We start from the raw sequence: 24,326 nt of genomic DNA, 5'->3' as shown, positions 1-24,326 counted from the left end.
CTCAGTGTAAAAGTTATATTTTATTGCCATGCTACAAAATGTATGAAGTTGGCACTGATAGGGAGAAATAGAGAACAAAGGGTGGGAAGGGATAGAGGGCAAATTATGTTGTTACATATACAACAAGGTTTTATTTTAATTAACAGTGGTTATGTTTTGCCAATATTAAAAATGCAAACCAAAATTTAAAATGCTGATCTGAAACAGCATTAAGATACAATTTATGCATAGTACAGTATCACTTATGTCTTTTATTAGAGAAATATGGAATGCTTATAAAAGAAATTAACCATGGGGGTAAAATTCATATTTCATATACAATTTGGCAATGGTAGTCCCACTGTTAGACAATTTTTTATAAAAGAAAAAATTAAAAATCTAATAAGCTACCTTTATACAAAGTTGCTATATTTATGCCTTTACGTAGGAAAAAAACATTTATAATGCAAATTACGACATACAATAGTCTTACAATATTATACAATGTAATGAAAATAAAACATAACACAAAGTTTGTCCTTTATAAAATGTATATTTTGCATTACTAATGCAAATGTGGCACACTGGTGACTACTGTACTATTTATACCAGTCTGTTTCCATGCTATAACTGTCCAATTGCCATAGAACTGCAATTATAATGATGCTACAAAAGAACTGTGTTATACCCCAAAAAAATGAGGAAGTAGGGATGGGGAAAAGGGATGTAAAGAACAGGAAAGATAGATAGGGTGCTGGTTTGGGCAGAGTATACTGTGGTATGTCATAAAATATTTGTTAATTTTTCAAGCCAAAAACATTTTCTTTACATTCTGTAATTTCGTACCAATGCCTTTATTCAAATTTGGCAAACATCAAGGAAAAGGTAATTAGTACCATATACCTCACACATCAGAAATATGAATGAGATGCCAATACATCAGTTACTTGTGAATGATGTCTCTGATAGTATGTCTATTTCAAGAATGTATGTATTTATACACACACACTACACATTGCACAAAACACTTGGGCATTATAGGTTAGGAATAGCACAGGGGGAATTGGGAAGTACTTTTTCATCTGTTAAAACCTTTACCTTGAGGCAAAAATATGGCGGCACATTGTTGGGAAATTATGAAAACATAAGGCCCCTGTCCCATTTTTAATAGAACATTATTGAGGTACATTTTTATATGCTGTGCCACAGTTTTGGGGAAGGGGAGGAGATAAACAAACACTAGCTTGACTTGTTCTATTTATAACATTGAACGCTGGAGAGGGTCAACATTAGTATCTATAAAAACAAAGACTGCTTGGCAAATTTTCCTAAGTCCCAGATATGATGTATTCTGGATATACTGGGAAGTGAAAAGCTTTTTGCTGAATCTTCAAGAGTAAAGTGCATATCTCATCACTCCACAGCAGCAGTAAATAAAAGGAACTATTTGCCAGTCTTCCTTGGAGGGAGGGAAGGCACCATATTTTCATTTTTAAAAGAAGATGAAACTGGGAAATAAAACACACTAAGAAAAAGCACAGGTAATACCAATATCAGTTTCCAACCCTGGCATGGGATAGATGCTGTTATGATTTGTATGGATAAAACAGTATTCTATTTGGAGGGAAAACATTAACAATGATTATATTTCCAAAACCAAAAAGAAGGATCACATGGTCTACCAACAGAATTATCTAAAATTAGATCTGCCTCAGAAAATCTGAGATATATGGCCACAATTATATGCTAATAAAATATTAATATTTCATTCTAAAATGCACCTAGTAATAGGTACATCCTTCCAGGACACAGCGTAATGCCCATTACTAAACTACTGCAAAGGCCAAGTAGTATTCTAAATTACCTTTTATTAAATAGGAACACAAGTGATTTCTAGAAAATATCTAGAAATTAACACCAGTTGTATGTATTTTCCTAATACTCTTATAGTACCTAAAATCAAATTCTTAGCAGACAAATTGGTCCCATTTTCCTTTTTAAAGCACATAGTATTTAAAGCATAAACTGTAATGATTATATTGGAGTTATCTAAAAAAAAATAAAAACTAATTAGAATCCGGGGGAAACAATGAAAAGGATGATGGAAAGAAAGAATAAAGTACCCAACCTCCAAAATGAATAAATAGATCAGCCCTTTCATTTGGAGATTAATGTTCTGCCTTGACTGGTTGTTTCAGAAAAAACTATGTGCAATGGTTCCATCATAATTCTTATTCCACATTACAAAAACTATTACATAAATTTGGCACAATTAGCAATTTACTCAGAAGAAAGGATAAGTGGAACAATATATTAAAAATGGAACCTGCATCACGGAAACTGCACACCTATACCACTGCTCTCTTTTAAGAGAACAGTGAACACTTTAATAAGCACCAAGTTCACAGGGGAACAAAAGAGGGAAAAGAAAATTCTGTTATGCACATAGAATGATAAAATACACTGATATTGATTTATAATAAAGACACTAAAAATGGCACTGAAAACGATAAAGACAACTTTTAATAATTTATTTTCTTTATAATGATCCCACTCTATTGTTCTCCTAATCCATCATTGTCCTATGATTCGGTTACTGACTAGGTTTGATGCTAATATGACTAAAACTTTTTCATGCTAAATTAACCTTAGTTATATCTGGTAGATCCAGATCATAATCTCAAACTTCCTCATATTTAGAGAAAATAGTAAAATATTTTGCAAGGTTACCTAACCTTTTCCACTCTACCTTCTCTCGTATTCTCTAGTGTTTAGGAAACTGGAACATCTTTGATTTTCCAAGAGTTTGACATATGGAGACTCTTCAGTTTATATAAACTTTTAATTCATTTTAAATCCTAAATTATGATACAATCTCATTGCTACAAGACTTCCACTGTACCTGCTATGCTGGCAACAATATTAATATTTCATGGAAATTGAAGGATAATCAAAGATCCAGCTACAAGTAAAAGGACAGCAGAGCTGAGGAACACTAGAGTGGGCAGAGTACAACTGCAGCGTGTAGCTGGGGGAATTACTGCTAAAGTGCTGGGGAAGAGTGCCCACAGAGAAAACACGGTACACCTTGAGGGAACTTTGCATGTTAAAAGTATCTTCCTTTTTTTCTCAGTTTGCTAAAGAGATCACCTATGGACACAAGTAAATTTAGAATTGGAGAATGTTTTTATCAACTTGAAAAGTAAACAGCATATAAATAAATACTGGACAAGGGCAACCCTGTTACAGAATAACAGTAAGTTCCAAATGAACCTTCGAAACCATAATTTGACAAAAATGCAAACTAAACAACAATGAACACATAATCCAATTTCAAAACTATATACAAACTCAAACATTTTAAATTGAAAAGGACATAAGGCAACAAAATAAGACATCCCAAACACCAAAGAAAAAAACTGAAGATAAATGGAAACCTAATGGCACAAATGCCTCCAGAAAACAATGTGTTGTCAATAATCTATAGGAGAAAAACTTTCAAGAGACTGTGGTTCAGATTTTCAAATGTTTTTGGGTAAAGTGACCTGAGACTGATTCTTGAGCCTATTATAATTTTAAGATATCTGGACATGCCCTTCAAATGACATCATGAGATGAGTAAATAGAAAATCTTGCCTCCTTCCTGCCTTTCAGTGTACCAATAGCAAACCATACTCATGGACACAGGCCGCTTTCTAGTAACACTGCAGGCAAAGGAGCTGACTGGTATAAGAGGAGGTGTGGTACTTCTGTTTCCTTTACATATGTTTTGGCTCAAGTCAAAAAGCCATTAATTAATGAAATAAAGGATTCCTCATGTTACATGCTGGAGGCCACATACTGTGAACACTGAATCTACGAGCATTACTTTCAAAACCTATAGTTACCTGTTAGCAATGCACATTGTCAAGAGGCTTTATAAAAAGTTTTAAAAGCCAACCATGACTTAGACATGAAAGATATGTGTTAAGTCCAGAATATTGATAAAAATCAACCAGCATGTCATTTACTTCAACTCTCATTTTAAATAGGCACTGTGAAAATGGGAATGCTGCTGTACAACGAGTAGTATATAATGAAATTAGTGTTCTTTAAGGAGTACCTGCTCTACATTAATTCCCTTTAGTTAAAGATGCACATGAAATATTCAGAAAAAAATTTTATCAGTCTATAAAAGGAGTTAGTGTTTAGAAATGAAAATGAAGCACTTGCATCTTCATTTTTAAAAACTTCACAAAGGTGCAAACAACATAATGCTTTCCAGGTTCACATGGGCAGATCAGTACTATTGTGTCTAGTTTTCCTAGATGTACCATCATCTCGTGGCAGTGCTTTCTGCAAATTTGACATAGCAGCAGTTCTCTCGATGTCTATCACGGCATACAGCTCTGTGCGCCTGGTAGGGGTTTGTGGAAGGGGAGTTGTAGGCGTTTTGGGAGTCTGAGGGTTGTCAGAGTCACTGCCACCTTCCAAGTCAACCTGTATGTAATTAAGCTGCCTGTGTTCTAAACTTGGGCGTCTGATATCAAAGTTAAAGACTGTTGGTGTACAGTCCCGACGCCTTGAATATTCTATTTTGTGAGCACTTGCCGGCACTGTTACATTCTCTGTATTTACATAGTTATGCATTGGATCTAGATTATTATGGTAGCCATTTAGAGATGGGGTCTTTGGTCCTAAATTGTCATCTTCATCCCTACTTAGCTTGCGGGCTTCCCAAACAGGAGGCAAAGATGGTAGATTTTCATAGTTTAATAATGCAGTTCTTCTCTGAGCTGAGTTGTTGATATTCTGGGTATCTGAGGTACTGGTGGATGTCAGACGACCTCTCCTGACCCCTGAGGCACTAGGGATAGAGAGCCCATTTATATTTTCATACACCAGTTTGTTAACGGAGGGTGCATCTCTTCGTTCATCACTGTCATAGCCAGTGTCCCATTCTGTGTTATTTGCTCCACTTCCACTGACTTGATCTCTTCCAAGTTGCTCCAGTTTCTCTTTTTCCATTAACTGCTTTTGAACAGGGGTTGGCCCTAAAACAAATTTGACTCCTTCAGGTTCAAGAAGAATCTGAGGATCCCTGTCGTCAACACTACTTGGTTCTTCTTTTGGTGTGTTGCTTTCAGCGTTAGAAACCCTTGCCTCCAATGGAACATGCACACTTGTGCGATTTTTCCGCTCTTCTTGCACACCTGTAGTGTTGACATAGGTATGTACCTAAAGCAAAACAGAAAGTGCATTAGTTAACTTACTTAAAAAAACAAAACTGAAAAAAAGCCTGACCACATCGGTTAATTTTATTGACAACAGTTAACTTTATTAACTTTCTTTCCAAATGTACTCTTACTTCAAAACTTTTGCACCTATTTTTTTATTAATAAAAAGGTGGAAAGAGAAGGAGAAATGTAGAAATGTCTTCCTAATTTGATAAAAGAATAACGACTTCAAAATAACACGCAGGCTGGGCACAGTGGCCCATGCCTGTAATCCCAGCACTCTGGGACACTGAAGCAGGTGGATCACTTGAGGTTAGGAGTTCGAGACCATCCTGGCCAACATGGTGAAACCCTGTCCCTACTAAAAATACAAAAATTAGCTGGGCGTGGTGGTAAGCGCCTGTAATCCCAGCTACTCTGGAGGCTGAGGCACACGAATCATTTGAACCCGCGAGGCAGAGGTTGCAGTGAGCCGAGATTACACCATTACATATCAGCCTGGGCAACAGAGTGAGGCTCCATCTCAAAAAATAAAATAAAATAACATGTAACATTATATTTTATTGTTAAACATGATAAATATTATGTAAAAAATAAAAATCAGGAACAAAATAGGGATTATCATTTTGCTGCTGTTGTAGAGGTTCTGAAAGCATTAAAACATGACCCAGAAATAAATAACGACTTTGAAAAGAGATAAGTTTATCCTTATTTACTGATGATCTGACTGTATAAGAAGATTAACTCCACTAGATTTAATAAGAGTTCTGTAAAATGCATATATATAAAATAAATGCCACCAAGTAAGAAATTATCACTATTTAGAAAAGCTTAATAGTATTTTGGGGAGATAATATAAAAATATTTACAAGGGTCGGGCACAGTGGCTCATGCCTGTAATCCCAACACTTTGGGAGGCTGGGGCAGGCAGATCACTTGAGGTCAGGAGTTCAAAACCAGCCTGGCCAACATGGTGAAACCCCATCTCTACTAAAAATATGAAGCAATTAGCTGGATGTGGTGGCCTGCGCCTGTAATCCCAGCTACCTGGGAGGCTGAGGCAGGAGAGCTGCTTGAACCCGGGATGTGGAGGTTGCAGTGAGCTGAGATCATGCCACTGCACTCCAGCCTGGGCGACAGACCAAGACTCATGTAATTTCAGTAAATAATATAACAACTCATTATGTAAAGAACACAAAGAAACTGATTTTAAAAACACTAAAAACTTTTCAATGTGACATATGGTTTACAAAACATAAGTATAACTAATTAATACAGAGGTTCCAACCAGATACTTCATTCCACACATGAAAACTAGAATACTCGGGAACACTAAATAACTCCATAACATTAACAGCAAAATCTACCTTCCTACTAGTAGTTCACTGACTATAATGGCTAAAATATGAAAAGCAGCATAAACTCTTAATCCATTGGACGTTCTTATAATGGGAACTGACCATTAGTTATGCCTTTCTTAATCTATAGATGTACCTCTTCTGTGAACCCACAAGCTACTCTAATGGTAAGTTCCCCTGAATACCCACATATATTTGAGCATAAACCAGCAAATATATGCTATTTCCTCTGATTGTTCACTACAAAAGTAATTTACAAACAGATAAAGTTAAACTTCAAGCTGAATAAAATCTTCCAGTATTAGCACAATGATACCCTAACTCTGAACAATCATTATTGCTGTTACACAGTAGCACGTGCTTACTTGTTCCTCAGCCACAAGCAAAGGATGTGTAGATTCTTCCCCTACTGAAGGCAGGCGAGCACTTCCCACAGAAGGATGTCTGCTTGAAGGATGGGATGAAGCATCTCCAAATGAGGGATATCGGGGATATCCATTAGGTAAGTTCTGAGCAGCAAATCCTGGAGCTGAGTTTTTGTTTATTGGTTTAAGGAAAAGAGGGGCGGGGCAGAGAGAATAAAAATGAGTAAGAATTGAATCTGTACTGAGAGGATTATAGGAGGTCTTTCTGCCAAGACAGCAGAAATCAGAGCACAAGTAGTATTACCCCCAGCTCCATATTTTACATAATATGAAATACTGAATGTTTTCATTTTTTAAATATTAGAAGTACTTAGAACTACAGCTGTGTTTTTTTGTTTTGTTTTGTTTTGTTTTGTTTTTGAGATGGAGTCTTGCTATGTCGCCCAGGCTGGAATGCAGTGGCATGATCTCAGCTCACTGCAAGCTCCATCTCCCAGGTTCATGCCATTCTCCTGCCTCAGCCTCCCGAGTAGCTGGGACTACAGGTGCCCGCCACCACGCCCGGCTAATTTTTTTGTATTTTTTTAGTAGAGATGGAGTTTCACAGTGTTAGTCAAGATGGTCTCGATCTCCTGACCTAGTGATCTGCCCGCCTCAGCCTCCCAAAGTGCTGGGATTACAGGCGTGAGCCACCGCGCCTGGCCTACAGCTGTTTTTAAAAACTGATAACCATTATACTTCTGTTATCCAATGGTGATTTCTAATGTGTTATTGATTAAATACCCATAATCTATAGCTTACAACTAAACGTCTGTTATTCAAAATGTGAAAGGGAAAAGGGGTACTTACTTGTAGGTGTTCGAGGTGTTCTAGGGACTTCCAATTCTGTCTGATGATTATTTCTTTCTACAACTGGCTCTTCCACCACATTTATACTATTATTTTGCATAATCTCTTGCAACATGTTAAATAATTCTTCTGCACGGGCACACTTAAAGGCAAAGATTCCTACAAATATAAACCAAAAGGGAGAAATAGTTAACATACCTTTAAAAAAAACTATAGGAACACTTGACAAAGAGCAGAATTGTAAAGTAAGCATTCTATGCACCAAGAGTAAGAAATCCCTTTTAAATAAATATCTGATAAATTAATGATTATTCCCTGTTTCAAAACAAACCCCCGCCAAAAGTTCACAGAATAATTTTCATTCGTCTAAGGGAGATGGCCCAAAACAAAGCTAATGAAATCAAGACCTGCGCACTTACGCTAGTCTGTTTCTTAACAGCAGGGGGAGCCCAATTCACTATTCCAAGGTGATCATTTGCCATGTAACAGGCCCCTTGGAAAGTCCCTAGGTGTTTTCCAATTGTTATCTTGTTTAATTATTACAATAATTAAAAGATAGGTATTACCATTTCCCTTTTATAGACAAGAAATTTAACATTCAATGGAAGTCCTGTAACTTGTCAAGGCCATTCAAGTAGCAGGTAGTAAAAAAATCAATGATAAAGACACTTAGTCAATTTAGCAGACCCAATCATTTACTGAAAAATCTTAAAGTTAACACGAGCCAAAATTTCTCACATAGACAATGTGCTTAATAAACAGCTGATAAATTAATACATAGTATACTATACCTTTTCTTAACAACCTGTTTATTTTGGGATTTTCTTCAGAAGAAAAATATTAATTTAATCTTTGTATACAGAATAGCTGAAAAAACAATTTCAAATACAATATTTGGGGAAAAAACAAAGGTTCTACCTTGTCCAGTTTGACACCTTCGACCACTTTCAAAAGAAAAGAGATTCGAGTCATAGCCATAGCGTCGCAGGCAGAGGTAGTGCCATTTTACTGAGTCACGTTTGCGGGTGTATAAGATCAGTTCTGTGTCTGTAAGTTCCATTATGCCAGAACCTAACTCATTCCCATCATCATCCACATTAATGACCTAAAAAAAGAAGGTGACAGTCATGCAAATATGTCACCAATTTGTCAGGAAAATGCATTGTTGCTAATTAGTTACTTGTAATTTGTTAGTTCATTCATCAACCAATGTGTGTATCAGGCATGGACTATGTAGCCATGTAACACCCAGTTCAGATCTGTAAGAAATTTACATTCCCACTGGGGAAACAAAATGTAGAAACACAAAGTCAATACCACAAAACAGTGTATGATTAATTGACAAATGAATGCAACAGAGGCTGCAGAAGGCAGGAACTGTGGTCTAAGGTTGTTGAGACACCTTCATTTAAGAGGAGGAGGGCCTTTAGCTGGACCACTAGTATAAATAAATTTACGCACAAAATAAACTCAGAGGGGAAATCTAGTGGGTCAGGAGATAAAGGAGACATCATAAAGACACAATGTTAAAGCAGAACAAAAAAAGTACCTTTCAAAGACACCAAAATAGATTGGCACAGAGTTCATATAAGGAAAGGCTTTGTACTGCTGAGCTTCAGAAAACGTCCAAAGACTAAGAGCAGTAGGTAACATTTAGGGAGAAGTTACTATTCCCCTGGGAGTAGGAAAAGAGCTTTACATGTATTTAACCCTCATAACAATCCTAGACTACATTGTACAAAAATGGAATTAAGGCTCAGTAATAACGTAACCTGCCCAAGGTCACAAAGCTTATAAAGTGACAGATTTACACCTAGGTTTCTGTGATCAAGGCTATTCTTTGTAAGAGATCGAGGTCAAATTATCAGACACAAAACAGCTATAGGAGCATTTAGCCTACAGGTAAAATAACACCACACAATTTTAGCAAAGAGGTTAGTGAATGACGAAAGAAGATTAATTTGATGGTGACTACAGGATGAATCAGAGGGTGACTTGAGGTAGAGTCCAGTTAAGAAATCACACAGGCACGCATGAAAATAACTGAAAGACAGTGATGAGACTGAAAAGGCACCCCGTAAAATGGCATTTTAAAAACAGTATTACCAGAACGGTATGGCTAGTTAGATACAGAAGACCGAAGGAAAACTAAAAAAAAATCCATACTGTAAGAAAATGTTGTCATCGTTTATTAAATCAAGAAAGACAGGGTGGAAAGAAAGGGAAATAGAAGGGTTTGGTGATAAAAGCCAGAAATAAGATATGTTAAGTGAAATAAAAGAAGAACACCCAACTAGGCAGTAAGATATATAACTCAACCAGTTTTACTGACCTTAAACTTGTTCCGATGGTTATCTGGGACAGTGTCTTTATCTGGACAGCTACAACAGCTACCCATGGCTTCTTCAGAAGACCATGTGTGCACTACATGAAAAATAATTTGGAAAAATTTATTAGATGAAGGATACAAAAACTGTAAACAGAAAAAGACTTTAGAAATCATCTAACACAAACATTATTCTGATGCAGAAAATTAAGTCCAACAAGGTACATGGCTGCAGCTAGATTTTTTACAACTAGCTAGTTGATTTTACTCAGTAATAATGAGAATAAATTTTGTGAGGCATTAATAATGTCGAACAAATCTCAAATTTCTAGTTAAATTTGCAAAGGTCACCCATTCTAAAATCATCTAAAAAACAAACCAACTTAAGGTCTCATATATAATATTATTTAAATAATTAATTTTTGTTCAAGAGTTAATAATGAAATTAACCCTTTGTGGCTTATCAGGAATTTCATGTCCTTCTTTAAAGAGAGAGAGAGAGACAGAGAGGGACAGAGACAGAGAGAGAGACAGACAGACAGAGAGACAGAGACAGACAGGCAGGCAGGCAGGCAGGCAGGCAGACATTATGTTGCCCAAGGCTGGGCTCAAACTCCTGGGCTCAAGTGATCCTCCTGCCTCAGCCCCCTGAGTAGCTGGGACTACAGGACCACCAGGCCTGGCTTGTTCTTTAAATAAAAAATCACCAAAGGGATGGTGAACTTCTGGCTTGGCAGGTATTTTGACTGTTGTTACTCATTGCAGTATCTTTTACGTCTCCACAAGACAAGAGTTCATTGGTAATTAAAACAAAATCAAATTTCAAATAGTGCATTGGTAAGAGAGAAAGACAACTCAAAATTAAGCAGTAAAGTAACACACAGAATACTGGCAAAACTGATATAGCATGTCTATTTAATACTCCTTTCCCATAGAAGGTTAGAGGTAAGTGGTTATATACCTGACATTGAGTGTTTAAGAACACTCCAACTGAGCAGACAAAGAAAACTCCAAAGCATCACTTACAAACAAGGGAAATAATCAGATAGAATATGACAATATATGAAAAAGGAGGAAGGAAGGAAGCACAGAAGCTACAAAACATAACATTACAAACATAAATTTGATTGAAGCTTGTTGAAAATTATTCAGTGGCTTTCCACTATCTTCAGTTTAACAGTATAAACTCTTCAGTATGATAGATTCGATCAGATACAATGTAATCCCTGTCTAACAGATGCAGTCTAGACTCTCCCTGCTTTCTGTTTCAAGCCCTATTCTTAGTCCTGTCAGAATAAACAAGCTGCAGTTACCCCAGAGCATCTTGGTCTCTCACATCCTTCCAAGCTGCTCCCTTTCTGCTTCTTTCCTTTCTCAAGATTCAACTCAAAGTGCAGTTCCTCTAGGATGCTTTCCCTGACTCCAAGCAACTAGGCAAGTTATACTATTATGTATGACCATCATGCATATGCTAACAAAGCACCCTGGGCTTCCTAGTATCATAGCATCTATCACACTTTGTACTGAGTAGAAATTGTGGCAGGTGTCTGTTTATCTGTCTTTTCTCCTCCACTGTGAGCCCCTTGTCAGCACAGATGAACCTTACTCATTTTTACATTCCCAGTACTTAACACTTACATTCTTAGTACTTAATCACAGGTGCTATAGGACCTGGATTTAAATGGACTGTATTAAACAAATGTGAAGGATCCCTAGCAGGTATAAGTATTAAGAAAATGAAAAAGTGTACTAGCGTATAAACCAAAAGTGTATAGGATAACATATAATAGTAAAGTTAATTAAGACTCATGATATTTGGTATTTTTGCTTTAACTAATATGCCAGCTAAGTATCACAGTACAAGAACACATAAGTCACCTTCTTTGTCTTTGAAGAGCTGTGAGTGTCAAGGGGGGGGGAGGGGGAGAGAGAGAGAGAGAGAGAGAGATGTAAATAGATAATGCACTGCGATAAACCTTATATTAGGATATGAGCAGAGTACTGTGGGCACATGAAAGGGAGCAACTAACTTTCTGGGTTAGGCAGGGCAGGAAGCACTATTTGAGCTGGGATTTAAAAGAAGAGCAGAAACAATGTGCTAAGCAAAATAAAGAGAAATAAGCACCTGAGACAGACAAAAGTCATGAAGTGTCACACCACATTCAGGAGAAAGTGAGGTGTTCAGTATGACTGGACTACAGGGTAGACTGGAAGACAAATGGGGCCCAACCATAAAGCAGCCTGAACAAGCTAGGGACATGTTCCCTAGATTTGAGACTTGATCTTCCAGTGACCTTGAAGATAGCCTGCCTCTAGTGTTCCCACAATAGAATGGCATAACTCTATTGTGGTCTTTATCATACTCTATTGCAATGTTTATCTTTCTGCACCATCCACTTTGCTGTGATCTCTTTAAAGATAGGAAATCTTGTCTTGTTCATTTTCCAGGGCACTAAGCATACCAACTTACATGGCACATATTCTTTTTTTTCTTTTTTTTTTTTTTTTTTTAAATCCCCCAAGACGGAATTTCGCTCTTGTTGCCCAGGCTGGAGTGCTATGGCGTGATCTCAGCTCACGGCAATCTCCGCCCCCCCCAGGTTCAAGAGATTCTCCTGCCTCAGACATGGCACATATTCTATAAACATTTAATTTTTTAAAAAATAGTAAATGTTTAATATTAATAAATTATAGGATGAGTAATATAAGAAATTTTAAGTAAAGGGATAATTGATAGAGACATTTTTTAAAAGTCTTCTTGAAATTACATATTCGTTCTCCCTGACCTCCTTGTGAAATATGAAGAGCTAAAAGATTACTACAGTATGGCTTTTGCCTCAAAAGACGATGCTCCAAAGGAATGTTTTTAAACTTTTTTTTTTCTCAAAAGGAGCAGGAAAATCATCCCTCCACTTGGCATCTTCATAAGCTACCTGTTAAGGTAGAACCTCTTGTGCTGGCAGGGATATACAGTCATGAGCCACATAACAATGTTTGGTCAGCAACAGACTGCATATATGACAGTGGTTCCCTGAGATTACAAGGGAGCTGAAAAATTCCTGTCAGCTACTGACACTATAGCTATCACAGCATCACAGTGCAACACATTATTCATGTGTTTGAGATAATGCTGGTATAAAAAAAAAAAAACCTACTGCACTGCCAGTGTATAAAACTATAGCACATTCAATTATGTATAGTACGTAATACTTGATAATGATAAATGACTATGTAATTGGTTTACGTATTTACTATACTACATATCTTACTATTATATCAGAGTATACTCCTACTTATTAAAAAAAAAATTAACTGTAAAACAGCCTCAGGCAAGTCCTTCAGGAGGTATTCCAGAAGAAGGTGCAGTTTTCCTAGATGACCGCTCCATGTTATTGCCCCTGAAGACTTTCCAGTGGGACAAGATGTAGGAGGAGAAGACAGTGATATGCATGATTTTCACCCTGTATAGGCCCATGCTAATGTGTGTGTTTGTGTCTTTGTCTTAGTTTTTAACAGAAGTTTTAAAGGTTAAAAAAAAATTAAAAATTTTAAAACAGAAAAAAATCTTAAAGGATATAAAAAAATACTTTTGTACTGCTGTAGAATGTGTGTGTTTTAAGCTAAATATTATTATAAGAGAGTCAAAAAGTTTCAAAAAATTAAAAGGTTATAAAGTAAAAAAGTTATAGTAAGCTAATTTATTATTGAAGAAAAAATTATTTAAACAGCATAGCCTAAGAGTACAGTTTTATAAAGCCTACAGTAGTGTACAATAACATTCTAGGCCTTCACATTCACTCACCACCCACTAACCAACTCACCCAAGAGCAACTTCCAGTTCTGTAATCTCTATTCATGGCAAGTGCCTTATACAGGTATACCATTTTTTTCTCTTTTATAGTTTTCTTACTGTACCTTTTCTATGTTTAGAAATGCAGATACTTACCATTGTGTTACAACTGCCTATAGTATTCAGTACAGTAATGTTGCTCAGATTTGTAGAGTAGGAGCTATAGGCTATACCATATATCCTAGGTGTATAGTAGGCTATACCATCTAGGTTTGTGTAAGTACACTCTATGACATTTGCGCAGTGATGAATGAAACTGTCTAATGACACATTTCTCAGAATGTATCTCCACCATTAAGTGATATATGAGTGGCAGTGCAACCTACTTGGGGACTCTATCCACACTGAATGTTTGAGTTCAATACAACAATAATTAATGAAATGCCTAATATGTGATACGAAAGCCTTGTATGCCATGCCAAAGAGAAAGGAATTTATCCTACACATGATGGAAAACCACTGATGTATTTTAAGTAGAAAAGTGAGGTGGTCAGAAGTGCATTTTAAATAACCGTATGTATGATAAATTTAAGTAGGAGTTTAGCTCAGAGGAAAGAAAATCAGTTTGGGATTATTAAAAAATGAAATATGATAAAAACCTAAAACAAGAGCAGCAATGGTAGGAATGAAGAAGAAAAGAATAAATTTAAGGAACATTTAAGAGGACAAGTCAGTGGCACCAAAGAACTGACTTGACATAATGGAAAACAGAGGCAGTTTCCAGCATGGCAGACAAAGGGTGCCAGGGTTCTATTACCTGAGATACAAAAAACTGTAGTCTTCAAGAGGAAGTGATAATGATTTGTTCAGATATGTTAAACTGAGAGCCCAGGGAATGTCCAAGTGCAATAGTTAAGTACATAAGTATGTGTTTGAGGGAGAAGGTAAAACATTAGAACACATGTCACATTTTAAGCTCTTGAACACTGGCTCAAGGATAGTATGAAGACTGGTCTGTGGTTGAAATTCTGAGGAAATACAAATATGTTTAAATACAGGAGTAAAGAGAAGCCAGTGAAGGAATAAAAAAATAAATAAATAAGATCAGAATACAAACTAAGAAAAGTAAGCATCAAGCAGGAGGGCACCATCCATGGCAGAGACACATGCCAAACTGCAACGAGCAAGTGGAAGATAAAGACGTAACCCTTAGAGGACGGAAATTGGTCTTTGAAGAACTGGTTGAGAAAATAAAGAATAGAGAGGGCTAGGGTGTGAATATATTCAAAAGAGAATACATTACTTGAGTTATGTATTTTAAGATGACATAGATTTATACAGGCTTATAATCAGTAGGTCAGGGAAGTTTAAAAACATAGGAAAAACAAAGAAAAGAGAAGGGCTAATTGATGGATCAAGACAGAGGGGGATACTAGAGATGAGTTCCAGGGCCCAGATTGAGAGGTTTACCCAGAGAAGGAGGAATGTTTCATTCTCTGAGGAGAGAGGAAAGATATAAGGGTGGGTGGAATATAGAAAAGAGGCTGAAGTAGGTAACATTTATCACCCTACATTTCCTTTGTAAAAGAGAAGGCAAGGCTTGTAGAATTAGGGACTTGAGAATGGCAGGATTAGTCACCTAGGAGCTACCCAAGAAAAGAGAGCAGGATTATTAAGTAGGCTGAGAGGAGAACTCAGCAGAGGCTGCAGAGGCAAGATTATGCTGTTTTGCTAGCTGTGCTGAGCAGTCCACAGGATAGACAGTTCAACTGACCCAGGGTCAGAGGGTAAGAGCGCAAGGATACTAAAGTATGTTGGCAATACAGAGGTTTGAAGTGACAGATCATCACATCCAGTCAGGAAAGAAGTAAAGAAAGAAGAGAGCTAACAAAATAGAAAATGGGGCAAAAACCCAAAACAAAACAAAACAAAACAAAAAAACAGGTGGCCTCAGTAAGGCTAAAGAATAGGCTTAGCATGAGTGAGGGATAGACACAGCTGGAACATAGGCAGTTGTGGCCAATCTTCCAATTCCTGAAAGGAGAACTCTTTAATGTGAAGTTTTCATCCACATCTCTGATTCTTTCTCCTAAACCACAAACTCTGAGGCAAGGGAAAAGGCTAGATACTAGATATCCTGCATTTATGACCACCAGATTAATATTTGAAGACTACATCTGAGCTATGTGACACCTAATAATATGCATTAATATTGTAAACACTTGAGGAACAACCATGTGATCTCATTTGCATACACTCCTCCAAGTTCGTAACTCAGCAAAAACACAAATGATTTTATTATGCTCACTCAAGACAGCAACATACAAAAGTAAGTAGGGTACATTTAAGAACAAAAGGTAGGCCGGGTGTGGTGGCTCACACCTGTAATCCCAGCACTTTGGGAGGCTGTTGTGGGAGGACTGCTTAATTAAGCCCAGGAGTTCAAGACCAGCCTGGGCAACACAGTGAGACTCTGTCTCCATAAAAAATAGAAAATTAGCTGGGCATAGTGGCACACACCTGTAGTCCCAGCTACTTGGGAGGTTGAGGTGGGAGTATCATTTAAGCCCAGGTGGTTGAGGCTGCAGTGAGCTATGATATGCCACTGCACTCCAAGCCTGGGCGACAGAGCAAGACTCTGTCTCAAAAAATAAAATAAAGTTAAAATTAAAATTAAATTAAATTAAAAATAAAAATAAAATAAAATAAAAGGTAGCTTTTGTTTGGGAAGAGCAATGCTATAACAAGTTTGCTGAATACTTTAAATTAGTAAACATGTCTTAGTTAATTAAAGCCATTTATCTTCATCCTTTGGGAGTAGGGGGGTGGTGTCAGCAATCAGGAAGAAAAATGGTTGTAGTTCAAGAAAACATTATTAAATTCTCTCATTAAAAAATTATAGGCCAGGAGTGGTGGCTCACGCCTGTAATCCTAACACTTTGGGAAGCCGAGGTAGAGAATCGCTTGAGCTCAAGAGTTAAAAACCGCCTGGGCAACATAGCAGGACCTCATCTGTATTTAAAATAAAAATAAAAAATAATTGTAAATGTAGGTTTAGGGATGTAAAAAATAAATAAACTTCAACTTACCTAGATCTGGCCATTAATATTCTTAGCCTCTGCTGCAGCATCAGGAGTTTAATCATACTTTAAAATACCATGTTTTCTTTGTTTGCTGACTTAACCTAAAAACAGAAGAAAAACATTGAGAATTTCTCATTTCTAAAGAATAATATTCCTTATGAGCTTTCTGGCAGCACAGTTAGTTCAGTTAATCTATTTAAACAAACTCAAAAGTCTAAAAGATTGAATAAAAAGTATTTAACATATAACATCAATTTTAAAAAGTAATATAATATGCACATGTTACCATTCTTTTTCAGAAGAAAAAGTAAAAATGTGATAGTCTAAGTTCTATGATGTTTCTGGCTTCTCTACTACAGCTATAATACTTGCACAACTCACTTCTCTATACTTATCTCCATAGTTGTAAAATGAGGGGTTAGATTAAACCACCTCTAAGGTTCCATTCCAGCTCTAAAACCCATTTTAGCCAGTAGCAGACTAATTCTCCGTCCCCAGTGACATTTCCTAAACCTCACTCACCATAATTCCTCTTGAAGAGCTGACTGTCTTCAAAATCCACCCTCCATATCTTCCTATTCCACAAGACCCCTCCAAAACCAGTTCAGAAAAATCAGTAAATCAGAAAATCAACAGTATGAACAAGCATGCCACAGAATCACAGAACAGTGACATTACAGTGATAAATTACAGTCCAGAGTTACAAGAGATTTCAATATATTTTTGAAAAATTTCTGGTCAATTTATTTACCCTTCACAGCACAAAAAAACTCAAACTCACTTAAACAGGGACACTAATATTTACTGAATACCTACTCTGTATCAGGCATTTTATTAGGAGTTATGGAAATAGTCTCATTTTAATCTACATATTAACTAGAGAACAAATATGATTGATAGCCAAAATGAACATTTCCAAAACCATGTACCCACAGTCAACAATTTCAACTCTGAACTTCAAATGCAACAATTTCAACTCTGAACTTCAATTTTATATATAAAATCAGCATGCCAGGTGTTGGCTTACACTCCTTGTGAGATGCTGCTACATCTCACTTTAAGGTGGGCAGCAATCCTGTCCCTCTTCTTTATTATCCCTTTCTTTTCTCCAGGAGCTCAAATATACGCCATGCTTTATCTCCGGCTTGGAAAACTGCCCAGGGCTGAACTAATTCTACCATAAACCACTTCTTTTAGGTGAATATATACTCTCTTTGCCAAACTCTTTTAAAATGTATTCTAGGGGATTTTGGCCAATTAAGTTAGAAACATCTCTATTCCTCTCATTCTTCATTCCACTTATAAGCATTCTCCAACTCTTATCCTGCAATGAATTTAATGACTGCACATAAAATTAAGAGAAATGATAGTGATCTACCTATTAACTATCAATGAAAATTCATAAGCTTTGAAATGAAGTTAAACATATTAAAGAATCACTGTACCAACTCATTAAGCTCTTAAAAACATTAAAAAGTCTCTACATGAATTTCCAGAAATTATTTTAATCTCTTGAGAATCAATATTTATTCAATTTTATTGTTTAATTATTTTGATTAATGCTGCCAATGTATTGCAGAGTTTTTGCTTGGTTTTACTGTTTTTCAGTGCAAATATCCAGCATATCAGTTGTATCGGGGAGTAAAGATTTTTTGTGCCTCATTTAGAAGGATACTTTTTACAAGAAAACACATTCTGAGTTCCAAGCAACTGACATACCAAAGTACTCCTGGAATGAACATAACCCAATGGACCGTGGGTGTCCACTGGATGCCTCAGACACTCTCTATGACTTCTTAACCCCCTTTGGTTTCTCCCCACTGTTGGAAGACTAAGAACTAAAAGATAATTAGGAGACAGTAAGAGAAGAGGTGGTTATAGGCACTATATGGAACTATAATCTTATTGTTGTAACACCAGTATTTTTCTATAAAATAGGTATATATAACTGCATCGACTATGATACTTAGTAAAAAAGAAAACAATTTTACCAAGACGCTAAAAATTACACTAAATGCTGTCTACCACCACCCTATTTTTCTATAGCAAACTAATTTACCTTACTGTATGCCACACATAGAGTCATTTGGATTATCTCATTTAATCCAAACAACCAATAAGGTACATACTACCATTATTTCTGTGTTCCAAATAAGGAAACCAAGGCTTAAAAGGGTTAGGTAGCTTTCCCAAGGTCAAGAACTTATCAGAAGGGCTAGACTTAAATTTTGATCTGACACCAAAGCCCAATCACTTATGAATTAATACACGCAAAAATCTTAAAACAGTGTTTAACATATAGTAAGCACCAGTAAATGTTAGCTGTGAAAATAACAATACTTTGTTATTTTACAATGCTGCATGCCTTTGACCATCAGTCAACCTTTCTGTGCCTACATTCCCTCATTTGTAAGATTAGGACACCCACTTCACAGAGCTACTATGAAGACCAAAAAAACTCTGGATATAAAGACATTTTGAAAATTAATAGCATTTTAAAAGATAAGGCATTATTATATCACCATTACAAGTAAAATTCTGTCTCTTATTTCACAAAGACGTTTGCACTGTAAGCACAGAAAATCTAGAACTTGAGCACATCCTTATAACAAGCATTACATTAATAAATTTAGTAATGCTGTCCTAAATTATTCCAAATATGATTCTTGCAGAATGACATGGAAACAGAACACTGAATTCTATTCACAAGTATGATTATAAATTTGGTGCTTAGGAAGGTATATATGCTCTTTCGGTTCACTAGCAATGAGGGGGAATTTGGCTTATACTACAGTAATTTTGTTCAAATACAACCAGGAAAGAATGTCTATAGTTGGAAGCATAGCAACATAACTAATTTTGGGGCACAGCAAACTGCCATGTTTTATTACATTAAAACAATCAAGAGGATGGCATTCAAAAACCGTGTTGTGTCCATGGTCTGGCTGTTATTATTATTTTTTTTTAACCATTGGGTAGGTCTTTTAATAGACACATTAATTTCCTGTGAATTCTTAACACTGACAAAGATTTCTGAATTATTTATATTATTCTGAAAAAGAAGAGTTTTAAAAAAAAAAAGCTAAGGAGGGGAGATTCTCAGTACAGTCTGCTAGTTGCCTTAAATCAGAGCCATTATGTCAAAAGCAAGGACATCTGCAACAGTTCCCTTGTTAGGTGAAAATTTAAAGTAGACACCTATACACAAAACTACAAAGGTACGTGACTATTTTTAAGCATCCATCCATGAATATGGTTGTATTTGCACATTCCTAAACAGATCTTTCTTCCTTTAGTTTTTTTTAATCTGAGGTCAATGTTGATGAACTGCTTCATAATTCATAACCCTCCACTCATCCCCTTTTTAACTCTTGAAAAAAATCAATTACATTACTTACAAATCACTTCAATATCTGGTACCTTAATTTCTGGCAATTATAGCTAATCAAAATTCCCTGAACTGCAGTTTAAACCAGATTCCTCTCATTTCTCTATAAAAGATAAGTAAAACCAGTATGATCAAGAAAGATTAAGCATATGCTTACGTATATTTAAACTGTCATCAATTCACTTTTCTGTGGATAAATCTAAATATTAATAAAGTGGCATTTCTTTTAAGATGGGTCTATGTTGCCCAGGCTGGTCTCAAACTTCTGGGCCCAAGCAATCCTCCCACTTCAGCCTCCCAAAGTGCTGGGATTACAGGTGTGAGCCACTTCGCCCAGCCTAAAGTGGCATTTCTTTATTTCAGACATAGTTGCTTGAATTAAGCTAACAAAAGGTTACTTAGTAGATAAAAATGATTTTTAAGCAACTATCAATATTAAAGAGAAAATTAAACAATGAATTAATTCATTTCCCTATCCATACACTGAGGCATTCTACCAAGTATTTTCTGAGCACCTATTCTGTGTGTCAGGCACTGAGTTAATTAAATGCTAGAAATAAAGATAAAGGACACATTCCCTGACTCCAAGGAGCTTACTGTCTAGTGAGAGAGACAGACAAGAAAATGAGTATGTGGCAGAATTGCAGACCCATGTGCTGGTGCTATCAAAACATTCAATACAGAACAGAAGGAAAGACAGAAATAAGCATCAAAAAAGGCTCCCTGGGAAAGCTGGTCCCTATACTGAGTCCTGAAAGGTGGATGGAAGTTAGGTAGGGCAGGGGCAATCCAGATTAAGAAGAAAGCATGCAAAACCCCCCAAACCTAAAAGAACACAGCCTCCTCCAGGAGCACCAGGTAGTTCCTTAGAGCTGGAATGTAGGGTGTGCACGGGAAAATATTAGGAGATAGGTAGGAAAGAAGGCACATGGCCATTTCACCAAGGGTCAGTTCGTACTACTGAGGGTAATTCACATTTCCCCTTAAAATCTTACATAAACCACTAATGTCCTACCAGAATACTTTCCCATGGAGGCAGAAAATTGAGATTACATACAAGAAGAATTTAACTTAACATTGGTAAGAATACAATTAATAGTGTTTTACTGTCTGTGATGTCCAAAGTCTAACCTTCAAGGCACAACATCCATTTATAAACATTCCCCCGACAGCAACTGGACGTGCAGTGTCACTGTACAATGACCTGAACGTCAGATTCCCTCTTCCCTTCTAGACCCAGAAAACTCACACACTTTAACCCCATATCTCACAGTGAATCTGACAAAGTCCCTTTTAATCATGTATTTTGTTTTTTAGGAACAGAAATCCAACAATATATATATAGAGAGAGATTCATTTGTTTGTGTGTAAAACAACACACACACACACATATATATAAAACAATTTTGTGTGGGTATTTGGCAAATACTAAGAAAATATTACTAAAATAGTTTGCTAAAAAAACTTGCTTTTTAAAAAAAGAAAAAGCTAAAATGGAAGATGATACAAAATACTATCTCTACCATTAGTTGTGTTGGTCATAACTCTATCCTGGAGTCATAGTTAATCTTGGTACGTATCTATAGCAGGAAACACTGGTGATGAAATTTAGACAATTAAATCAGAGCACCCATAATGTCTGCCCTAAGATATGTGCAAATCCAGCAGATGAGTCACTCTGTCTTAGCTAATTCAATAAGGTCATCAGTACCAAGGGCAACAATCCTAGCGTGCGCACGCACACACACACACACAAAATCAACCTTCAGAACTCTCAAAGAAACTCTTAGTTTAGTATAAAAACATATACAAGGAAATCAAATACCATCCTCTAGCAACACCAAAAGGATGAACATTCTATATGAGCAATCACACAGCTCTCTCCACTAAACATTCACAGATCGCACCACAGAAAGCAAAGGTGTGTGCTTTTAAGGTAGCAGTAAGAAAGTATAGGTACTCTCTAGAAAACGATTATTATTAACTCTGAAAATCTGAATGAATAGATTTGATCTCATAGAGTCAGTGCATTCAGTTTTCTGTAAACACTGTAGATCAAAATTCCATGTTTTTATTCTTTAGCTCAGTGATAATTTCTACGTATTAATCTTACAACTGTGTCAAATTAATAAAGGGTCACTTAACCTTCATAATAAACCTCTAGTTTAGAAATTTACTAATAAACACTAATCCCTTAGCAGGGACAGAACTCTAGCATAATAAATACTTAACTTATGAAAAACACATATCATACAAAATCTTTAACCCAATACCCATTTACTAAAAAATACTGTGAAATTCAAAGGAATTGTTATTTCCCAAATAAATGCCAAGTTGTTCTTAATGTAATCACTGAGTAACTTAAAATCAATTCAGTTTTTTCTATTACACTCATGTTTATAGGCAATGAAGTTTTTACTAAACTGAGCAACTGTAGGAGGTAAAACCACAGTATGAATTTTACAATATTTTCCTTAATATGGTATACCTAATAGTTCTTAAAAAGCATTTGGCTTTATGGCTTTATTTTTTAAAACAACAAAATTTAAATCCAAGTCACTCTAATTTCAAGCTTCACGTTAAATACGCAAACTAATATTATTCAAACCATAAACATCAATAAAACACTAAAAGACATGTAAGAAAATCCCTAGGCATCTTCACTTTTTATATATGATACCTTTAACCTAGAACTAAATAAACATTAATGATGGATAACAGAAAAGTAAATAAAAGCTGGTCACGATGGCTCACGCCTGTAATCCCAGCACTTTGGCCAAGGCAGGCAGATCACTTGAGGTCAGAAGTTCAAGACCAGTCTGGCCAACACAATGAAACCCCGTCTCTATACAAAAATTAGCCGGGTGCGATGGTACATGCCTGTAGTCCCAGCTACTTGGGGGCTGAGACATGTGAATCGCTTGACCCTGGGAGGCGGAGGCGGAGGCTGCAGTAAGCTGAGATCACGCCATTGCACTCCAGGCTTGGTAACAGAGACTTAAAAAAAAAAAAAAGAAAGAAAGAAAAGTAAATTAAAAGATATTTTTCAAAACTGAATATAGAAATGTATAAGCACAATTTACTATAAATCTGTATTTCCAAACTCAGGTGGATATGATGTTACTAGACTAATATTAAAAGCCTAAATATGGGCCAGGTGTGCTGGCTTATGCCTGTAATCCCAGTACTTTGGGAGACTGAGGCAGGAGGATTGCTTGAGGTCAGGACTTTGAGACCAGCCTGTGCAACATAGCAGGACATCATCTCTAATTTTTTTTTTAAGTCTAATATTGACTATGTGTACATGAAATGTGTATACCATGTGTACACCGCCCCCCCAGCACACACACACACTGATCAAAAGAAGCTATGCCAAATGCCAAGCAACTATAACCCCCAAAACAAATTGTTTCACAAATAGCTCATTTAAATGTTTCTGCATTTAAATCAACCTAAAATATTGTTAAATATATTCTCAAAGAAAACTAAATTTGCCTATTTATTCTCTACTTCTAGAGCAGTGCATTCAAAATAACTGTTACAATCTAACACACCTGATTCAAGTATCCCACTAATAAAAATGTTTGTTCTGTATAGTCATCCCTTGGTGTATCTGGGTATTGGTTCCAGGGCCTCTATATGGACCAAAACACGTGCACACTCAAGTGCCACAGTCATCCCTGTGGAATCTGTGTGTATGAAAAGTCAGCCCTCTGTATATGGAAATTTTGCATCCCGCAAATACTTTCTGGTTGACAAAATCCATTTATAAGTGGATCCATACGGTTCAAACCCTGTGTTGTTAAAGGGTCAATTGTATATATGTTTTGTAACATTCCCCCTCATGAAACGCCAACAACAAAAAGTTTACCAGAAAAGTTTGCATCCGAGCACATCTATCCCTGTGATTAACTTTTATAGAGCTCTTAAAATAAGTATTGTTCAAAAGCTATTTAATGACAAAGACAAAAT

General features: G+C 36.3%; 1 protein-coding gene across 7 annotated transcripts in view; it reads right to left on the bottom strand.

The window, feature by feature from the left end:
• FRS2 (fibroblast growth factor receptor substrate 2) overlaps positions 1–24,326 on the bottom strand; it is a 112,602-nt gene continuing 88,276 nt past the window's right edge. For 6 of the 7 annotated variants that reach the window (XM_009248017.4, XM_002823507.6, XM_063712190.1 and 3 more), the window contains 6 exons: positions 16,973–17,067; positions 10,100–10,191; positions 8,686–8,872; positions 7,768–7,926; positions 6,919–7,082; positions 1–5,196 (listed from right to left, as the gene is read on the bottom strand). In XM_009248017.4, coding sequence (XP_009246292.1) covers positions 4,246–5,196; positions 6,919–7,082; positions 7,768–7,926; positions 8,686–8,872; positions 10,100–10,165 — 1,527 coding nt within the window. In that variant the 5' untranslated portion in view covers positions 10,166–10,191; positions 16,973–17,067 and the 3' untranslated portion in view covers positions 1–4,245. Of the gene's footprint in view, positions 5,197–6,918; positions 7,083–7,767; positions 7,927–8,685; positions 8,873–10,099; positions 10,192–16,972; positions 17,068–18,685; positions 19,092–24,326 lie in introns of those variants that run through there. The other variant, XM_054527397.2, reaches the window with a different exon arrangement.

Source organism: Pongo abelii, chromosome 10, assembly GCF_028885655.2.
Source record: "Pongo abelii isolate AG06213 chromosome 10, NHGRI_mPonAbe1-v2.0_pri, whole genome shotgun sequence".
In the NCBI taxonomy this organism is placed as follows: domain Eukaryota; kingdom Metazoa; phylum Chordata; class Mammalia; order Primates; family Hominidae; genus Pongo; species Pongo abelii.
Note: the sequence above shows the minus strand (reverse complement) of the source record. Positions and strands in the feature narration are given on the sequence as shown.